The sequence below is a fragment of the Ranitomeya variabilis genome, chromosome 3 (genome assembly GCF_051348905.1).
Source record: "Ranitomeya variabilis isolate aRanVar5 chromosome 3, aRanVar5.hap1, whole genome shotgun sequence".
NCBI lineage: Eukaryota > Metazoa > Chordata > Amphibia > Anura > Dendrobatidae > Ranitomeya > Ranitomeya variabilis.
The window spans coordinates 522,649,939-522,671,444 of record NC_135234.1 but is presented as its reverse complement, the minus strand read 5'-3'; the positions used below and the strand labels follow the sequence as shown (position 1 = coordinate 522,671,444).

Genomic DNA, 21,506 nt, shown 5'->3' with positions numbered 1-21,506 from the left:
CGTTGGTTACAGTAAACCAGTCACTTCATTAATGTACATGGCCAACGAGCTGTAATGCAATGGTACCTGCTTTGCTTTCCGATACTGTGGGGAGAATGCACACAGGCTTCATAACGTGTGCAACCCACTACAAGATTTTTATTTCACTGCTGTATATAAACATGTACTTTATAAAATAAATCCTTTTTATATTATTTGTTTTCGTCTTTATTATCTCAGTGCTTACGTAAAGGTTTTAGCAAATCTGATATATTGGGTTATATCTTAACATATGCCTAGGGAATTTCAAGGTGTGCCATATTCTACATACCCACAGCTTACAGATGGACTGTCAGTCTTTTAACTTGTTAGTCTGTATAATGCTAAAAATCATGTATAAAAAAAACTTGCAGCGTTTTATTAGAATGGATATTAGTATTGTCAAAACTGCTGCGTGTGAACACAGAGTAGGGGGATGAAGAGTCCCCGTCATTGTATTTTTTTCCTGCAATGGCATGTGCACAAGACTTCTCTTAGACGACCGTATATCCGCTGAGTTTTGCAAGTAGAAAACTCTATTGAAAAATGCTGGCACTGCATTTTTTTTTTTTTGAGCATCTTTTCAGATATTTTTTGGAGTACAGCTGACAATGGTCAAGTCACTTCTTTTAGCCACTTTGTGTTTTTACAATTGTGAGTCGCACAACATAAGCTTGAAAGCCTGAACATATTCCACAAAACATTGCAATGCATATGTTCATGTTTTTTTTATTCGGGCTGCAAAATGCACCCGCCTCAAAGGCCTTGTGCGCACATACGCTTAACAAGGTAGCTGATGTCTGATCTGGGTGCTCATAGACCCTGCATCTTTTGTGGAGAATTAAAGGGGTACTTGCATTAAAAATTACCTACCATTCCCTAACTACACTATGTAACTGCTATTCTATTTGTTCCCTATTTACTGTGTGATCACACTTCATTTGAGTATCCCAGTGCATGCTGGGATACTCAAACAAAGTGTTATAAGGAGGCAGTTGCTGTGGTCACTGCCACAGCCTCTGCCATCTCCCTGAAATGAAGCATCATCAGTGACGCTTGTTTCAGGGGCTGTGCTCGTCCCTGGGCTCTGTGCGTTTTGCACAAACAACAAACACAGCACGTGCTCTGTAGTTGGCTCAGGTCAGTAATAACCAGCGCAACCTCCACAAGTCACTTCACTGATCTCCTGACACCGGTCTGTTGCCGGCTGGTTATTACTGACTGGAGCCAACAACAGAGCGCACACTGTGAACACACAGAGTGCAGGGACGAGCGCAGCCCCTGAACAAGGGTCACTGATGATGCTGTCGGGAGGGGGCTGTGACAGTTACTGCAGCCCCTGCCTCCTGATGATGAATCCTTTGTGTATCCCGAAATGCACTGGGGATACTCAACTGAAGCATCATCATCACACAAGAAATGAGGGGGGAATAGAATAGCAGTTACATAATGTACTTAGGGAACAGTAAGGAATTTTTAATGCAAGTATATTAGAAAATGAAGAAATCTGGAAATGATCCAGCTGGAGGTGGAGGCAGTTCAGACTTTGTGAGACTTTATTAGACAACTAAAGCGATAAATAGTTCTTCAACAAGAAAAATCTTTACATAGCAAACACCTGGCACACCAGTGAGGAGGATCAGCGCGTTTCAACTATGAAGTCTTACTCATGATCTGCCTAATAGTGCAACGAGAGCATATATATAGTGTGCACAAGACATTGATTGGACAAACAATTAAAAATGCAAAAAAAAAAAAAAAAAATTTGCAAAGGAAAAAAAAAAATTCAAATTTTTTTTTTCTCCTTTGCAAATTTTTTTTTTTTTTGCATTTTTAATTGTTTGTCCAATCAATGTCTTGTGCACACTATATATATATATATATATATATATATATATATATATACTCTCATTGCGCTATTAGGCAGATCATGAGTAAGACTTCATAGTTGAAACGCGTTGATCCTCCTCACTGGTGTACCAGGTAATTGCTATGTAAAGATTTTTCTTGTTGAAGAACTATTTATCCCTTTAGTTGTCTAATAAAGTCTCACAAAGTCTGAACTGCCTCCACCTCCAGCTGGATCATTTCCCTTTTTGTCTTCATTTGCTGTGGGCGCTCACCCCGAACCGTGCTGGGCGTTGGCAGGTCTGGGGATTTTGTCTAAGACCGGTAAGCTGACTACATTCCTTTTTTCTTTTGCTATATATTAGAAAATAGCTTAGATTATGGGACTAAATAAATGGGGATTTAGGAAGAAATTTACCTTGACTTTGGACCGTCCTTTTAAAGTCTGCGATAATCATAGAGGCAGTAAACAGAGGATTGACCTTCTCTTTCTTGTGACTATTCTTTAATTATTTAGCAGACATTATTTGACAGATCAGAATCTATCACAAACATACAGTAATTATATTTCTGCAGCCTAAACCCACAATTCAATCAACGGCAATTTGCACCTTAAACCAATCAGCACAAGGCAAGCTGGCACGTGCAGTGCACATCACAAGGTCTGGAGACCTGAATTCAAACTGTCCGCCTGCTACGTGTCCGTTTATTGTCCGCCTGCTACGTGTCCGTTTATTCTCCGCCTGCTATGTGCCCGTTTATTGCCCGCCTGCTACGTGCCCGTTTATTGTCCGCCTGCTACGTGCCCGTTTGTATTTCTACATTGGGGTTTATCAAGAGGCTGTGTTACTCTGTAAAGGTAATAATTCCAGATCTGTCTGCTTTATATGCCATTTACATGGTGTTTTCATTGAGCACATCTTAACAGTCAAGGGTTTTTTAATATTTATCCAAAACAGTTGATCTCTATCTCCATTGGAGTGACAGTACAACAGGTACAGCCTTCACCAAGGTCTTTGTCCTTATTTTCATTCTTCATAATATACTTTAACAATCTTTAATTACAATGGGTAGCTGATTAATGTGTGTAGCCAAAAGAGACATAGTATCGAACTCAAATATCAAAAAATTCCTTTAAACTATAATTAAAAATGATTGAATTATATAGCTGTACCCCTATACCATATATGAGCTATATTATACTCTATAGAGATGCTGAAACTCCGGTCCCAGTCCCCAAGAATTGGCCTCAACAGGTCCACACAGATTCATAGGAGGTGTCAAAAGATTATTTATGAATTCTACTACTACTGTACATGGGAACATTTAACAGTGAAGTGTATTGTAGAATATCATTAGCAATTCCCATGCCACGTCTGGTATAAATCCAATTAATGGTCTGACCTGTCCAGGCCTCCAGATTGCTAAGCATCCCTTAAGTGTTAATGGCAGTTGCCGAGCGGTGCCAGAAGTGACTACGGCAAGTCCTAACACTACAGTAAATCCAGTGCAGTCAATTTCTCGATCTCCGAAGTATTAGTAGGAATAGCTTTTGCGCTACCAACTTTGTTCCTAATTTTTTGCCACTTGCCCCCGATATAGGGTGAGCAAATGTAATTTTACTGTGTGCTGTGGGAGAAGGTGATATGGGAAATGCAGAAGAAGCAGATTATTGGCTATGGCAGTTCTTCCAATTTTCCTTTGCATTACTTTAGATCAATTTTCCCCTATGTTTCTATGCTTTGCTGACTTTTTAAAATCGTAATAAAATCTGCTGCACATTTTACTGTTTTGCAGGTAAACCCCACACATTCAGTATGAACAAATTTAATCCTCACCACTTACTCAGACGAGGATTGTTTGACCCATTGACAGGTGTGTGTTTCTATAAAATGTCAGATATTTCCAAACCTAAAATCACACAAAAAGTGCAACTCTGGTTATGCTACAGATCACACAGTATACCTTAAGTTGGCATTTGGATTGAGCCTTGTATAAAGATGTCTATAAAATAGTTAATTTAATTAATAATTGTCGTAAGGGATAGTGTGTGTATACATTATGGGGATTTTCTGACTGCAGGCTCCTCTGTAGCGGGATAATATTCTGATCAACACTGTGCCAATTTTCAGAACTTGGTAAAAGAAGATTCTCACTTAAAGATGTTATAGAGGCAGATTATGTTGCTTTCTCCCTTTTGGTGGACATCATGCAGGAAGTACTGCCCCCAACTATGCCGGGTCTCTGCAGGTTAAGTCCTTACCAAGCTAACTGGAATAAAAAAAAAAAAAGAAAATCAGATGTCCAGCATCACGTCAAATTAAAAATTGTAGGTCCGTAATTTAAAACAGGTCAGGCAAACAATAGTCCTACGCGTTTTGAACTGAAATGTTCTTAATCATGGCTTTTAAATAAACCACTTTTATGCTTAATTTGGATTTGATGTTGGACACCTTTCCTTACTGGAGATCCTTGTCCTTGTCAACATGGAGTATTACCTCTTAACAGTCCACTTTCTAGTGACTATAGGACATGCATTTGGCTGAGTGAACTGAAATCAATTAATTATCGTTGTATTCTTAGTACAGCCAACTGGAACCATACTCTATGATGAGGAGCAATAACCCAGAACCCTGAAGGGAAGGGTTGGACATGGACGTACAGGGTAGCCTCTTAAAAGTAATACTAGAATTTTTCTTTGATTCTGGAGGAGTGCTGCTCAATACGGACAAAAGTATTGGGACACCAGAACAGCATTTGTGAGCTCAAACTCTGATGTTGGACGAAAGGACCTGACTTGATATTTCACTTCAAACTCAATCCAAAGTGTTTGATGGGATTGAGGTTTGTGCTGTGTGTGAGACACTTAAAGGGAATATCCGGGACTTTAAAACTCTTGCTAACAGAGTCAACTACCTGCCTATTGTACCCTGTGCTCATCATTCACCACTCCTGCCAGACTTTCAGCTACTCACTGTCAACAGAGCAACAATTTCTGTTCTTGTTGACAGGGCAGGACTACTGTCATGCTGATTGACAGACAGCTTCCCCCAATTAGGCAGTGGAGATATGGCTGTCAATCAGCATGACACGAGTAGTCCCATCCTGTCAACAGGAAGAGAAACTGCTGCTCTGTTGACAAGAAGTTGCTGAGTCTCTGGCAGGAGCAGTCAATGACCGGCGTCAGATACAACAGACAGGTAGTTGCCTCATTTACCAACTACTTGCCTTTTTTTTTTGTAAAGTCCAGGATATCTGCTTTAAGTTCTTCAGCACAGAAACCACCCAAACATGACTTTATGGACTTTTTTGCCAATAATTTTCCTTACTTTCAATCAATATGTAAACATAACAACCTGAGAAAAATTTTGGAAGGAGGGAAGATAGGCGTATTGAGGAATAGAAAGGATATGGGGGAGGTTATGGGGATTAATTTTATTAGCAGGAAGGGGTGGAAAAGTCAGTCTTAGAAAGGACAAAGTAAGGGGTAAGGAGTTATAGCAAGCTTGAAAAAATAAATTGAAATAATAAAACAATTTTGGTTTTAATTATTTGTGAAATTATAGAATTATTAAGTCGGTATAAAGCAGTAATATACACATACATAGATTGTATTACAGCTGTCTGAGAGGTATTATTAGGCAGACAATATTTAATTAGTACCTGATAAGGCTGTTCGTACATGTTACAATATGTGCTGCCATCATCTCTGTAACTTTGCAGTACAGATCCGAGTACACATCAGTGTGACAATGGTAGGAAGTGAACCTGCAGACTGGCAGGGAAAAGTCTTCTTCTAAAGCAGCACTATGTCCCTGGGAGCAGTGTGTTTCCAGTCTCTTTGCATGGGTTAATTGAGAAGCTGTGCCATCCACAAGATGGCAATGTGTTTTCTTTGAAAAATAGGTACAAAACAAAGGTTTTTAGATAGATACTGACTTTCATAGCAGTATTTATCTAAAACAAGTACCCATACATATTTTTTCATAAAATTAGATTTTTGTTGATCAGTTCTCTTTAAATTCAGTGAGCTTGACCCATTAATTCACAAATGTCAGTAAAGACAAACTGTATTGCTATGTGGTGTATTGTATACACCTGTGACAATAGAACTGAATGAAACACCTGAAATCAATGATTTTTTGATGTGTATTTTATTGCAGCAGCGAACATACCATTGGTGCAACCTGTGCGGCCGTACTGCGGCCCAAGAGTACGGCGGCCCACATCCAACTCCAAAGAAGTTGGAATTATACATTATGATGAGCTATTGAGCAGCATGGGCCCATATCATGTTCTTGCACATGGGGCCCCTTTTTCTGCATCCATTAGTGTTTTGTAGTCTAGTATTTTGAGGAGCTTCAATACCAAATAATCCTTCAAGTGTTCTATTAAGTAGAAGAGCTGCAAAATTTGAATTCTGCCATTTCAGACATTCAATTATCAAGAATAGTCACATTTTGAATGTTCGTTTCTATATAGTGCCTATGCCAATTTGTTTGGACCTATTTTGTAGGATTGTCAAATGTCCATAAATTTCTGGACAGTCTATAAAAATAAAGGCTTTTTTTTTCACTAGTTGTAAAAATATTTTGATGATCACTATCAGTTTACTTTTGACAGAAAAAAACAACTCATTTCTTTATATTAAAATTCTTGGATATAGATACTGTGGTGTGACTGGTGGTCCTGTGGTTAATGGGAGGTATGTGTCACAGGGATGGATGCTCCCTGCGATGCAACTCGGAGTATTTTGTCTTTATGGAGAGAATAAACCAAACAGACTGCTTTAAGTGGAAAAACCGTGCCAAAGTGCTTGAATCCCATGCCAAGCGAGTGTCCCCCAAGACACGTAGTATGCAAAATGCTACAACACCTATTATTTATGATTCATTGTAGTTCTCCATTTTGTTTGTGAGGAATATACGCTGGCTGTGGTTTTTGAAAAAGCTGTCCTTAAAAAGAGAAAAAATAAATTTAGCAAATCTGTTCGAGACTCAACTAGCTTCATACTGTTGAATAAAAAAAATAAACCTGCTATGTAATTATGGATATTTTGAAGTGAAATGTTAAGCACAAATTATTGTATTTGAGAGATTAATTCTATGTATTATAACACTAACAGTATATATGTTTTATGATACATTATGATTCCCTTGCTAGTTTGTGAGGAGCCTCTATACAAACCCTGCATTACAGACAATAAAACAAGAATAGGATGTGTCCTGAAAGAGTGCTGTTACTCCATGGGTGCATGCTATAAAAAGAGAGTTCCAGGTAAAGAGTTCACTCATTTTATAAAAAGTAAATTTCCCATTTTTAGTTATCGATCACTGCAAATCGTATTGGGTAAACGTTTTTGCGTGACATTGAATGGCTGGAGTCCTATCCTACATGTTCAATTTTATAGACTGATACGTCAAAATGGATGTTAGCAAAACCTAAATTTGAGAGAGATGGTGGAAAAGCATTAATTTATTTGTGTTAATGTAATTGTATTAGTTCATATCGAAATCTGGCTTGTAAAATTTATCTTTAGCAAGGTGACTCTTTTATTAGTTCTGATGTACATATTCCTTTTTAGACCACGTAATTGCACTTTACAGTGCGTTCATCATTGTCGTAGTTTTGCTTTGGGCAATCCTAGGATTATGGTAAGTGCCACATCACAATGCTACTTTACATGTTAATGAGAATCAAGTATGTTTTTATAAAAAAAACTTTGAAAAAGTAAAACCTTTGAAAAAGTAGTAGCTGAAGGGGTAACCAGCTACACCATCCCCACGGGTAAGCAACTGAGGCAGTTCTAAAGGTGGGATTCACGCTAGAGTTGGTGTGAATTTTGTCTCAAGTCCCATTCCCTCAGCCAAGATAGAGTGTGAGTGTGTGTGTGTGTGTGTGTGTGTATATATATACAGGTCCTTCTCAAAAAATTAGCATATAGTGTTAAATTTCATTATTTACCATAATGTAATGATTACAATTAAACTTTCATATATTATAGATTCATTATCCACCAACTGAAATTTGTCAGGTCTTTTATTGTTTTAATACTGATGATTTTGGCATACAACTCCTGATAACCCAAAAAACCTGTCTCAATAAATTAGCATATTTCACCCGACCAATCAAATAAAAGTGTTTTTTAATACCAAACAAAAAAACCATCAAATAATAATGTTCAGTTATGCACTCAATACTTGGTCGGGAATCCTTTGGCAGAAATGACTGCTTCAATGCGGCGTGGCATGGAGGCAATCAGCCTGTGACACTGCTGAGATGTTATGGAGGCCCAGGATGCTTCAATAGCGGCCTTAAGCTCATCCAGAGTGTTGGGTCTTGCGTCTCTCAACTTTCTCTTCACAATATCCCACAGATTCTCTATGGGGTTCAGGTCAGGAGAGTTGGCAGGCCAATTGAGCACAGTAATACCATGGTCAGTAAACCATTTACCAGTGGTTTTGGCACTGTGAGCAGGTGCCAGGTCGTGCTGAAAAAAGAAATCTTCATCTCCATAAAGCATTTCAGCCGATGGAAGCATGAAGTGCTCCAAAATCTCCTGATAGCTAGCTGCATTGACCCTGCCCTTGATGAAACACAGTGGACCAACACCAGCAGCTGACATGGCACCCCACACCATCACTGACTGTGGGTACTTGACACTGGACTTCAGGCATTTTGGCATTTCCTTCTCCCCAGTCTTCCTCCAGACTCTGGCACCTTGATTTCCAAATGACATGCAAAATTTGCTTTCATCAGAAAAAAGTACTTGGGACCACTTAGCAACAGTCCAGTGCTGCTTCTCTGTAGCCCAGGTCAGGCGCTTCTGCCGCTGTTTATGGTTCAAAAGTGGCTTTACCTGGGGAATGCGGCACCTGTAGCCCATTTCCTGCACACGCCTGTGCACGGTGGCTCTGGATGTTTCCACACCAGACTCAGTCCACTGCTTCCTCAGGTTCCGGTCACCTCTTCTCGTTGTACAGCGTTTTCTGCCACATTGTTTCCTTCCAACAGACTTACCATTGAGGTGCCTTGATACAGCACTCTGGGAACAGCCTATTTGTTGAGAAATTTCTTTCTGGGTCTTACCCTCTTGCTTGAGGGTGTCAATGATGGCCTTCTTGACATCTGTCAGGTCGCTAGTCTTACCCATGATGGGGGTTTTGAGTAATGAACCAGGCAGGGAGTTTTTAAAAGCCTCAGGTATCTTTTGCATGTGTTTAGAGTTAATTAGTTGATTCAGAAGATTAGGGTAATAGGTCATTTAGAGAACCTTTTCTTGATATGCTAATTTATTGAGACAGGTTTTTTGGGTTATCAGGAGTTGTAGGCCAAAATCATCAGTATTAAAACAATAAAAGACCTGACAAATTTCAGTTGGTGGATAATGAATCTATAATATATGAAAGTTTAATTGTAATCATTACATTATGGTAAATAATGAAATTTAACACTATATGCTAATTTTTTGAGAAGGACCTGTATATATTATTATTATTATTATTTTATTATTATTATTATTTATTGTTATAGCGCCATTTATTCCATGGCGCTTTACAAGTGAGGAGGGGTATACATAATAAAAACAAGTACAATAATCTTGAACAATACAAGTCATAACTGGTACAGGAGGAGTGAGGACCCTGCCCGCGAGGGCTCACAATCTACAAGGGATGGGTGAGAATACAGTAGGTGAGGATAGAGCTGATCGTGCAGCGGTTGGTTGATCGGTGGTTACTGCAGGTTGTAGGCTTGTCGGAAGAGGTGGGTCTTCAGATTCTTTTTGAAGGTTTCGATGGTGGGCGAGAGTCTGATGTGTTGTGGTAGAGGGTTCCAGAGTAGGGGTGATACGCGAGAGAAATCTTGTATACGATTGTGGGAAGAGGAGATAAGAGGGGAGTAGAGAAGGAGATCTTGTGAGGATCGGAGGTTGCGTGTAGGAAAGTACCGGGAGATGAGGTCACAGATGTAAGGAGGAGACAGGTTGTGGATGGCTTTGTACGTCATGGTTAGGGTTTTGTACTGGAGTCTCTGGGCAATGGGGAGCCAGTGAAGGGATTGACAGAGGGGAGAGGCCGGAGAATAGCGGGGGGACAGGTGGATTAGTCGGGCAGCAGAGTTTAGAATAGATTGGAGGGGTGCGAGAGTGTTTGAGGGGAGGCCACAGAGCAGGAGGTTGCAGTAGTCAAGACGAGAGATGATGAGGGCATGGACTAGGGTTTTTGCAGATTCTTGGTTGAGGAATGAACGGATTCGTGCAATATTTTTGAGTTGAAGTCGGCAGGAAGTGGAAAGGGCTTGGATATGTGGTTTGAAGGAGAGATCAGCGTCAAGGATAACCCCGAGGCAGCGAGCTTGTGGGACTGGGGAGAGTGGGCAGCCATTTACTGTAATGGATAGGTTCGTTGGGGGGGTCACGTGAGATGGGGGAAAGATGATGAATTCTGTTTTGTCCATGTTAAGTTTCAGAAATTTAGCGGAGAAGAAGGATGAAATAGTGGACAGACATTGAGGGATTCTGGTTAGTAGGGAGGTGATATCTGGTCCAGAGATGTAGATCTGTGTGTCATCAGCATAGAGGTGATACTGAAAGCCATGAGATTCTATGAGCTGTCCCAGGCCAAAGGTGTAAATGGAGAAGAGCAGGGGCCCAAGGACTGAACCTTGTGGGACTCCGACAGAGAGGGGGCGAGGTGAGGAGGTGGTGTGTGAGTGGGAGACGCTGAATGTCCGGTCTGTTAGGTATGATGAGATCCAGGATAGGGCCAAGTCTGTGATGCCAAGGGATGAGAGGGTCTGTAATAATAGGGAATGGTCCACTGTGTCAAAGGCAGCCGACAGGTCGAGGAGGAGGAGAACAGAGTAGTGTCGCTTGCTCTTGGCGGTTAAAAGGTCAGTGGTGACCTTAGTTAGGGCAGTTTCAGTGGAATGGTGTGGCCGGAAGCCAGATTGTAAGCGGTCAAAGAGGGAGCAAGAAGAGAGATGGGAGGACAGTTCAAGGTAGACGTGTTGTTCCAGTAGTTTTGAGGCATAGGGGAGAAGTGATATAGGGCGATAGCTAGATACAGAGGTTGGGTCAAGAGAGGGCTTTTTGAGGATAGGTGTGATGGAGGCATGTTTAAAGCTTGAGGGGAAAACACCATTTGTTAGTGATAGGTTGAAGAGATGGGTTAGGGTTGGGATGAAGATTGTGGTGAGGTTTGGGATGAGGTGGGTTGGGAGCACAGGTGGTGAGATGCGATCTTGAGAGTAGAGTGGCGAGTTGATCTTCTGTAATGGTGGAGTAGTTGGTTTTGGAGGTGGAGGGTAGGGAAGTTGGGAGGAAGGGCTCTGGGGCTTGTTGACCAAAACTGTCTCTGATGTTATCAATCTTCTGCTTGAAGAATGAGGCAAAGTCTTCAGCAGAGATAAGTGAGGAGGGAGGAGGTGCTGGGGGATGGAGGAGAGAATTGAAGGTGTTAAATAACTGTTTAGGGTTGTGAGACAGGGAGGATATGAGAGATGAGAAGTAGGTTTGTTTAGCTGTGGCGAGTGCGGTCTTGAAAGTAGTGAGGGACTGTTTGAATGCGATTAAGTGGTCGTTGGAGTGGGATCTTTTCCATCTGCGCTCAGCAGCCCTGGAAGCTCGCCTCAGTTCTTTGGTCAGGCTGGTGTGCCAGGGCTGTCTGTTGATTTTGCGAGCTTTGGTATGTGTAAGTGGGGCAGCAGATTCCAAAGCTACAGCTATTGTGGTGTTATATAGAGCGGCAGCGTCATCCGCATTGTGTATGGAAATTATGTCTGTGAGAGGGAGGAGGGATTCAGAGAATGAATGTAGGTCAAGATGTTTAAGATTTCTGCGAGGGTGTGAAAGTTTGTGGGGTGGGGACTCTAGACATGGAGTGGAGAGAGATGAGAATGTGAGAAGGTTGTGGTCAGAGAGAGGAAGAGGCGAGTTAGAGAGGTTAGATAGGGAGCAGAGGCGGGTGAAGATGAGGTCCAGTGTGTGACCATCTTTGTGAGTGGCTGTAGAAGACCATTGAGTGAGGCCGAAGGAGGAAGAGAGAGATAGAAGTTTAGTGGCAGCTGAGAGGGAAGTGTCAATGGGTATGTTGAAATCGCCCATGATGATAGTGGGGATGTCCGCAGAAAGGAAATGAAGTAGCCAGGTGGTGAAGTGGTCAAAGAAGGTGGTGGCTGGCCCTGGGGGGCGGTAAATGACAGCCAGTTGGAGGTTGGAGGGGGAGTAGATGCGCACAGAGTGCACCTCAAAGGAAGGGAGGGTAACAGAGGGTGGCAGTGGGATTGGGGTGAAGGAGCAGTTATCTGACAGGAGAAAACCAACTCCTCCACCATGCTTGCTGCTGGGGCGGGGTGTGTGAGAAAGGTGGAAGCCACCGTAAGAGAGTGCAGCAGGGGAGGCCGTGTCAGAAGGGGTGAGCCAGGTTTCGGTGATGGCGAGGAAGGAAAGTTTGGTAGTAACAAAAAGATCATGGATGTAGGAAAGCTTCTTACAGACAGAGCGAGCGTTCCACAGAGCTCCTGTTAGTGGGACTGGGGAAGCGGGGGCTGGGCGAATGGGTATAAGGTTAGAGAGGTTACGGAAGTTTGTGATGGAGCGTGGATGGGAGGTAGAAATGACTGTGGGAATATGGTGAGGAGGACCAGGATTTGGAGAGATATCACCAGCAGTGAGAAGGAGCAGAGATAGTGTTAGCAGGTGGGAGCAGGAGAGAGCGTGAGGGGGCTGCCTGTGCTTTGAGACAGAGGATTGTATGTTAAGGAACAGTTCTGAGGAGGAGGTGAGATGGATGGGGAGGATTGAAGAGGAGATGAACAGTTCCTTACTTGGTGTGGGGATTGGGGGAGGTTGCAGAAAGTGAAAGATTATAGGGGTAAAAGTGACAACAAACAGAAACATTGTTTACAGTGACTGGCCAGTTACCTTCAGTTCCCTTCAGGTTCAATTCAGGTTTTAATTCTAATGTAATCCACACTTTTAGAACACACTTCTAGAAATCACACTGCAGACTAAAGTCCTGCGGACTTGTGCTATGCAATATATGGAAAACTAAGTGCGGTCAGGTGTGGAGCAGAGAGGAGTGGTCTCTGCTCATCTTGGTCAGAGAATTAAGGGTCGACCAGATGCATACAATCAAGACTAAGTAAACAAGGTCATAAATATCACACAGTAAGTTGGGGGTTAGCTGAAAGGCATACCATCACAATGCTAGGAGCAGGGGAAAGTCTATGCGCAAAGCTGGGTGATGTATTATGTGCGCTTCATGTAGGAGAGCTGGATGAACATACCATCACAATGCTAGGAGCAGGGGAAAGTCTATGCGCAAAGCTGGGTGATGTATTATGTGCGCTTCATGTAGGAGAGCTGGATGAACATACCATCACAATGCTAGGAGCAGGGGAAAGTCTATGCGCAAAGCTGGGTGATGTATTATGTGCGCTTCATGTAGGAGAGCTGGATATATACACTCACCGGCCACTTTATTAGGTACACCATGCTAGTAACGGGTTGGACCCCCTTTTGCCTTCAGAACTGCCTCAATTCTTCATGGCATAGATTCAACAAGGTGCTGGAAGCATTCCTCAGAGATTTTGGTCCATATTGACATGATGGCATCACACAGTTGCCGCAGATTTGTCGGCTGCACATCCCAAAGATGCTCCATACAAGGCAGGATGGATCCATGCTTTCATGTTGTTTACGCCAAATTCTGACCCTACCATCCGAATGTCGCAGCAGAAATCGAGACTCATCAGACCAAGCAACGTTTTTCCAATCTTCTACTGTCCAATTTCGATGAGCTTGTACAAATTGTAGCCTCAGTTTCCTGTTCTTAGCTGAAAGGAGTGGTACCCGGTGTGGTCTTCTGCTGCTGTAGCCCATCTGCCTCAAAGTTCGACGCACTGTGCGTTCAGAGATGCTCTTAGGCCTACCTTGGTTGTAACAGGTGGCAATTTGAGTCACTGTTGCCTTTCTATCAGCTCGAACCAGTCTGCCCATTCTCCTCTGACCTCTGGCATCAACAAGGCATTTCCGCCCACAGAACTGCCGCTCACTGGATTTTTTTTCTTTTTCGGACCATTCTCTGTAAACCCTAGAGATGGTTGTGCGTGAAAATCCCAGTAGATCAGCAGTTTCTGAAATACTCAGACCAGCCCTTCTGGCACCAACAACCATGCCACGTTCAAAGGCACTCAAATCACCTTTCTTCCCCATACTGATGCTCGGTTTGAACTGCAGGAGATTGTCTTGACCATGTCTACATGCCTAAATGCACTGAGTTGCCGCCATGTGATTGGCTGATTAGAAATTAAGTGTTAACAAGAAGTTGGACAGGTGTACCTAATAATGTGGCCAGTGAGTGTATATATATACAGGGTGGGCCATTTATATGGATGCACCTAAATAAAATGGGAATTGTTGGTGATATCAACTTCCTGTTTGTGGCACATTAGTATATGGGAGAAGAAAAACTTTTCAAGATGGGTGGTGACCATGGCGGCCATTTTGAAGTAGACCATTTTGGATCCAACTTTATTTTTTTCAGTGGGAAGAGGGTCATGTGACACATCAAACTTATTGAGAATTTCACAAGATAAACAATGGTGTGCTTGGTTTTAATGTAACTTTTTATCTTTCATGAGTTATTTACAGGTTTATGACCACTTATAAAATGTGTTCAAAGTGCTGCCCAATGTGTTGTATTGTCAATGCAACCCTCTTCTCCCACTCTTGACACACTGATAGCAGCACCGCAGAAGAAATGCTAGCACAGCATAGACAATTGCCTTCAGATGACCCCAAAGATAAAAGTCCAAGGGGGTCAGATCGGAAAACCTTAGTGGCCACTTTCCAGGAAACTGTTCATGGAGGAATGCTCGGACCTGACACCCATAATGTGGTGCACTGTCTTGGGTGTCAGGTCCGCACATTCCTACATGAAAGTGGATTGGTTGTTGTTGAATGGCCACCAAGGTCTCCCGATCTGACCCCCTTAGACTTTTATCTTTGGGGTCATCTGAAGCATTGCATTGACAATCCAACACAATGGGCAGCACTTTGAACACATTTTTAAGTGGTCATAAATTTGTAAATAACTCATGAAAGAATAAAGTTATGTTAAAACCAAGCACACCATTGTTTTTTTTGTGAAATTCTCAATAAGTTTGATGTGGCACATGACCCTCTTCCCATTGAAAAAAATAACTTTGGATCCAAAATGACAGACTTCAAAATGACCACCATGGTCACCACCCATCTTGAAAAGTTTCCCCCTCCCATATACTAATGTGCCACAAACAGGAAGTTGATATCACCAACCATTCCCATTTTATTTAGGTGTATCCATATAAATGGCCCACCCTGTATATATATATTTATATATATATATATATATATATATATATATATATATATATACACACACACACACATATATACATACAGTGCTCAGCATAACTAAAAGTAAGATTTTAATCATTATCTCACTAAATGCATGATCAATTTCCAACATTTTTATTGAGTTTCATGGAGCATTTGTTTAACCCGTCACGTTAGTAATGTTAATAATAAAACTTAAAGTACAAAATCTTCGATTTTACTTAAATTAGTTGATGCAAAAATGAATAAATCCCATATAAAATAACTACGACATCTAGTATTTTGTATAACCTCTTCAAGGCATGGGATGGACAAGTTGGCGACATGTCTGTCACTTCACAATTCCCCATAAGTGTTTCAGTTGGGCTCAGAACAGGACACATATTTGGCCACTGAATCACTTTTATCCTCTTCTTCAGAAATACAATAGATCTGGAAAAGTGCACGTCTATGAATTCATAATATTAATTAAATGTTGTTTCCTGACACCAGCAGCACTCATGCAGCCCCACATAGGGTTACTGTTGGCAACATGTATTTTTCTAAATTAATTTTTCTACATGCATGGTGCCTACACTGAAATATTGTGGTGGCTGTGACCTTTTTCTATCACTATGTAGAGTAAGCTGTATACTCTGACCTTCTATCCCTATGCTGTTAAATCCTAAAATGGTGCTCCTCATGTTTTGTGCCAGCTATAATGGTCCCCCTGGTGAGCTCCGAGAGACTATGTGATGTGATATTTGCAGGGCATTTTGGTGAAGCCTTCACATTTATTCCTGACGTCATTAGCCTGCTCTCTACCTCTCCAGTAGTGTGTGACATTGCACCAGGCATTTTTTTTCGATCTTTGCGAACAAAATCGTAAAGTGTTCAGATTGTCAGTGACTTGCGAATTTGAGGAAATTTGACTTGAAGTTGATCCTCCCCTGATTGAACTACTTGGTGAACAGTCAGTTTGTGAAGTTGGTTGGAAGCAGAAAAAGTGGGCAAATGTAGGCAACTGTACAAATTTAAAAATGACTAAATTGTTATTACTGTATGACTGGAGCATCTCCTAAATAACTAGACTCATGCGGTGTTCCCAGTATATAGTGATTAGTACTTACCAAAAGTCTTTATGTGCCTACTACTAGTGTTGAGCATTCCGATACCGCAAGTATCGGGTATCGGCCGATACTTGCGGTATCGGAATTCCGATACCGGGATTCCGATACTTGCCGCGTATCGGATACCGGAATCGGAAGTTCCCAGATTCAAAATGCAGAAATTCAGCCAATGAGAATGATTCCAAGTGTGGGCACATCCTGTTTAGCATGGAGGGCATGAAACTACTGGCAAGGCTGTGATTGGCTGCTGAAATGATGTCATGATGCAGTTTAAAAGTCGCTGGCGCCATTTTGCGATCACTCTGCTGTGAATTCAGTTAGTGACAGGACGCTGTTTGCTGACTGAGGGACAGTTTAGAGATAGCGATTTGCTTCTTTGTGCTTTCCAAAGGCTAATTTAGCAACCGCTGTGTTCACCTACTATTCACCTAGCTTTTGCCTTGTAGCGCTGTTTTCACAGCGATCTGCAAGGTCTGTGTGTGTGTGTGTGTGAGTGCAGCCCACTCTCTAGTCTGAGTGCAGCCACATAGGCCATCCATAGCTGGTTGTATTCAGTTCAGGGAGGGTGGTTCATTGCCTCATACTGTTCTTTTTTTTTTTTTTTTTCAAGTAGTGTAGTCTGCTGCTAATTTATTCAAAAAATTCCTATTAGTGTCTTTCCACCCGTCTCCAGCTAATTTGTGGAAAAACACTACATAGGATAACGTAGAGGAGGGTTTTTGGGCCTTGCAGCGCCGTTTACGGCTGTCTGCACGGTCTTCGTGTGACTGCAGCTCGCCCTGTAGTCTGTGAGCAGCCATAGCCTGGTTGTCTCCAGCTCAGGGTTGTTCACTGCGTCATACCGAAAAATCAATTTTCATTTTGTTTTAAGTAGTGCAGGCTGCTGCACATTTTTTCAAAAAATTCCTATTAGTGTCTTTCCACCCGTCTCCAGCTAATTTGTGGAAAAACACTACATAGGATAACGTAGAGGAGGGTTTTTGGGCCTTGCAGCGCCGTTTACGGCTGTCTGCACGGTCTCCGTGTGACTGCAGCTCGCCCTGTAGTCTGTGAGCAGCCGTAGCCTGGTTGTCTCCAGCTCAGGGTTGTTCACTGCGTCATACCGCCAAATCAATTTTCATTTTGTTTTAAGTAGTGCAGGCTGCTGCACATTTTTTCATAAAATTCCTATTAGTGTCTTTCCACCCGTCTCCAGCTAACTTGTGGAAAAACACTACATAGGATAACGTAGAGGAGGGTTTTTGGACCTTGCAGCGCCGTTTACGTCTGTCTGCACGGTCTCCGTGTGACTGCAGCTCTATCCGTTGTCAGTTCAGCCCCCCAAAAATAAATAAATAATAAAGTTCACCAAACACACCAGTTACACCACTTTACATTTGTGTAGGCCACATTAGCTCATATTAAAGTCTAGTCCACACTTTAGAAAATTAGTGTTTCTTATACCTGTTAGGAGGAGTTGCTCAGGAATAAGCACACAAAGCCGTTAGTACTTTTCTGCTTATCTTTATCAGTCAACCAAGATGAAGAAGGCAGTGAGTAAGGCACGTGGGCGTGGGCGCGGAGCAGGGAGGGGACGTGGGGATTCTGTGCCTGCTGCGGGCACCGGTGACTCATCAGCACCCACATTCACCAGGCAACAGTCGTTCATGCGCAGCTTTGTGTCAGAGCGCCGTACACCGCTGCTGCGTGAAGAACAAATTGAAGCCGTTGTCGGATGGATGGCAGCTAATGCATCAACTTCAATTAGTGCCACATCCTCTCAGACACAGAGCACTGGAGAGCAGCCATCTGTCTCTTCACCACCTGCCAAATTGCCCAGGCAGACAGAGAGCCCAGGACAGGAGCCGTCTCTACTTCTGTTCTCTGAATCTCTTGGCTTGGAAACAGGGGGCCAGCCAAGCAGCATTGGAGAAATGGAAGAAGAGGCAGGGTGCAGTGATGCCCAACAGCTTTTTCTCTCTTCCTCTGAAGAGGCGGGTGGGCCAGTGGCTCCGGTCACCACATCGCAGGCCGCATCAGCTGATGATGACACTCAGGTGCCACTTACTGGTGCGTGCTCTGCTGCTGAGACTACCCAGGAGGAGCAGTTGGGGGCAGAGGGTAGTGTAGATGATGAGGTCCTTGACCCATCTTGGCGTGAGGGACAGGAAGGTGGTGGGAGCAGCTCTGAGGAAGAGATTCCCCGTACGGCCCAAAGAGGGAGAGGGAGGGGGAAGACTGCGGATCCTGCAGCCTCCGCTTTGGCACCCGTTAGGAGCACGTCTCTTCCAAAAGCCAAAAAGGGCGCTCCCAAGACTTGCAGTGCCTGGTCCTTTTTTGACACAGTTGCAGATGACATTTGCTATGTCAGATGCAAGGTGTGTCATCAAAAAGTCAAAAGAGGGAAAAATGTCAGCAACCTCAATACCTCCAACATGTGGAAACATGTGCGCAACAGGCACCCGGCGGAGTTAGAAAAACACACTGAAGAGCTAGGCCAACCAACAGCGGCAGCTACCACCTCTTCAGCTCGTGTTGCCTCTTCCTCTAGCTCACACGCAGCTGGTTCGGCTTCCTCCCAGGATCGCCGTGGAAGAACCTCTGGCCCTGTTGTCCAGAGACCCGCTGTAATTCCACCCGCAGCACCACTTTCCCAGTCATCCACACACTCCCAGCCCAGTCTACAGCCATCGGTAGTACAGGCATGGGAGAAAAGGCGGCCTTTCTCGTCAAACCACCCACGAGCACAGGCTCTGACTGCAGGCATTGCCAAACTTCTTTCACTGGAAATGCTGTCATTCAGGCTGGTGGAGACTGACAGCTTCCGTGACTTGATGTCATTGGCAGTCCCACAGTACAATGTGCCCAGCCGCTTTTACTTCAGCAGGCAAGCCGTCCCTGCCCTGCACAAGCATGTGGAGGGACACATAAAACACGCGCTACTGAACGCCGTCAGTAGCAAGGTCCACCTCACCACTGATGCGTGGACCAGTCAACATGGACAGGGGCGATACCTTTCCCGCACTGCCCATTGGGTTAATGTCGTTGAGCCGGGTACAGACCGTGCGAGTGGCGCAGGACGTGTCCTGCCCACTCCAAGGATTGCAGGAATCCATTCTGTACGCATTGACTCCTCCTCTTACACCAGTTCCTCAGAATCATCGCTGCAGGAGCCGTCACAGTCCACCTCCACATGGACCCGTGATGAACGTGTACCTGTTACGACCGACATGAGCACAGCCGTGGCCAAACGTCAACAGGCCGTGTTGAAATTAATTTTTTTGGGGAATCGTAGCCACACAGCGCAGGAGCTCTGGAATGCCATCAAGCAGGAGAGCGATGTGTGGTTTGTGCCAGCAAATCTCCAGCCAGGCATGGTAGTGTGTGATAATGGCCGAAATCTGGTGGCAGCTCTGGGCCTCGGCAACCTCACTCACATCCCATGTCTGGCACATGTGCTCAATTTGGTCATGCAGAGCTTTTTGAGGGACTATCCGGATCTTGATGCACTGCTGCACAAGGTCCGCCTAGAGTGTGCTCACTTGCGGCGTTCCAGCACGGCAAAAGCGCGCATTGCGGCTCTGCAGCGCCGACACCGCCTGCCGGAACATCGCATCATATGTGACCTACCTACCAGGTGGAATTCCACGTTACATATGTTGGAGCGGTTGTGTGAGCAGCAGCAAGCTGTAATGGAGTACCAGCTGCTTCAGGCGCAAAGAAGTCGCACTCAGCGCCGTACAGACTTCACAACCACAGAGTGGGCCACTATGAATGACGTCTGCCAGGTTTTGCGTCCCTTTGATTATTCCACGCGGATGGCGAGTGCAGATGATGCACTAGTCAGCATGACTTTCCCCCTTATCTGCCTGCTTGAAAAATCACTGCAAGCGCTAAGGGATGATGTTGTGGAAGAGGTGGAGGATGAGGATTCACCATTTCCATCATCTTCTGGACAGTCAGCGCCACGTGGTTCCTCACAAACGCATAGGCAGGGGACAGTTTGTGAGTAGGATGAGGAGGAGTCAATGGAGGAGGAAGACATCCGTCCAGAGGAGGGAGTTACCGAATTGTCCAGTACTCAGTGTGTACAGCGAGGGTGGGGTGATGACGAGCGGGCAGAGACCACGCCTCCAGCAGGGGACAGCGTTTCTTGGGCAGTTGGCAGTCTGCAGCACATGGTGGATTACATGCTGCAGTGCCTGAGAAACGACCGCCGCATCGCCCACATTCTCAACATGTCTGATTATTGGGTGTTCACCCTCCTCAATCCTCGCTACCGGGACAACGTAGAAAGCCTCATCACACCGTTGAACCGGGAGCGAAAAATGCGGGAGTACCAAGACACACTGGTCAATTCCATCATCTTCTCCATTCCAACTGAGAGAAGTGCTGCTAGTGCATTCCAAAGCAGCTCAGTGCGTCCAGGCAGTGGTGGAGGCTCTGCACAAAGAGGGAGCAGAAGCAGTGCCTCTGCCCAAGGCAAGACCAGTATGGCCCAACTGTGGCACAGTTTTCTTTGCCCCCCACAAAAGTCTACACCATCACAGACGGCTCCAGTCAGCAGGAGGCAACGGTTCCGTCAGATGGTGACAGACTACATGTCTTGCCCTCTTGCTGTACTCCCAGACGGCTCTTCCCCTTTCAAGTTTTGGGTCTCAAAGCTGGATACATGGCCAGAGCTAAGCCAGTATGCATTGGAGGTGCTGTCTTGCCCTGCGGCCAGTGTATTATCGGAACGTGTCTTTAGTGCTGCAGGTGGTGTACTAACTGACCGTCGCATGCGACTATCCTCCGATAACGTTGACCGGCTTACTTTCCTGAAAATGAACAAGGCCTGGATCTCGCAGGAATTTGCCACTCCTCCTCCTGATTAAATAATTAGGTCACTGTCTACAGTATCCAGGTCTCCTGTTGTGTTCATCTTTCTACCACCTGAACTTAAATTCCTGGGCTCCAACACCGCCAGTTGAGGCTCAGAAGTGCCGTCTGCACAGTCAAAACATACGACCCAGTGTTATTGGGTTTCAGTAACGTCAGCTGATCCCCAGCTGTGTAGCCGGCAATGTGTCATGCGACCGCCACGCTGACACAACAACTGAAATGTAAGGGAATCTGTCCCCCCCCCCAAAGGCGTTTGTTACTGAAAGAGCCACCTTGTGCAGCAGTAA

At 44.1% G+C, this 21,506-nt stretch overlaps 1 protein-coding gene across 1 annotated transcript in view; it reads left to right on the top strand.

Moving 5' to 3' along the window:
- Nucleotides 1-2,818: 2,818 nt before the first annotated feature.
- The window catches only part of TEX29 (testis expressed 29), a 63,536-nt gene continuing 44,848 nt past the window's right edge, over nucleotides 2,819-21,506 (top strand). The window contains exons 1-4 of the mRNA XM_077299699.1: nucleotides 2,819-2,861; nucleotides 3,664-3,741; nucleotides 7,030-7,143; nucleotides 7,451-7,520. Coding sequence (XP_077155814.1) covers nucleotides 3,684-3,741; nucleotides 7,030-7,143; nucleotides 7,451-7,520 — 242 coding nt within the window. The 5' untranslated portion in view covers nucleotides 2,819-2,861; nucleotides 3,664-3,683. The remainder of the gene's footprint in view (nucleotides 2,862-3,663; nucleotides 3,742-7,029; nucleotides 7,144-7,450; nucleotides 7,521-21,506) is intronic.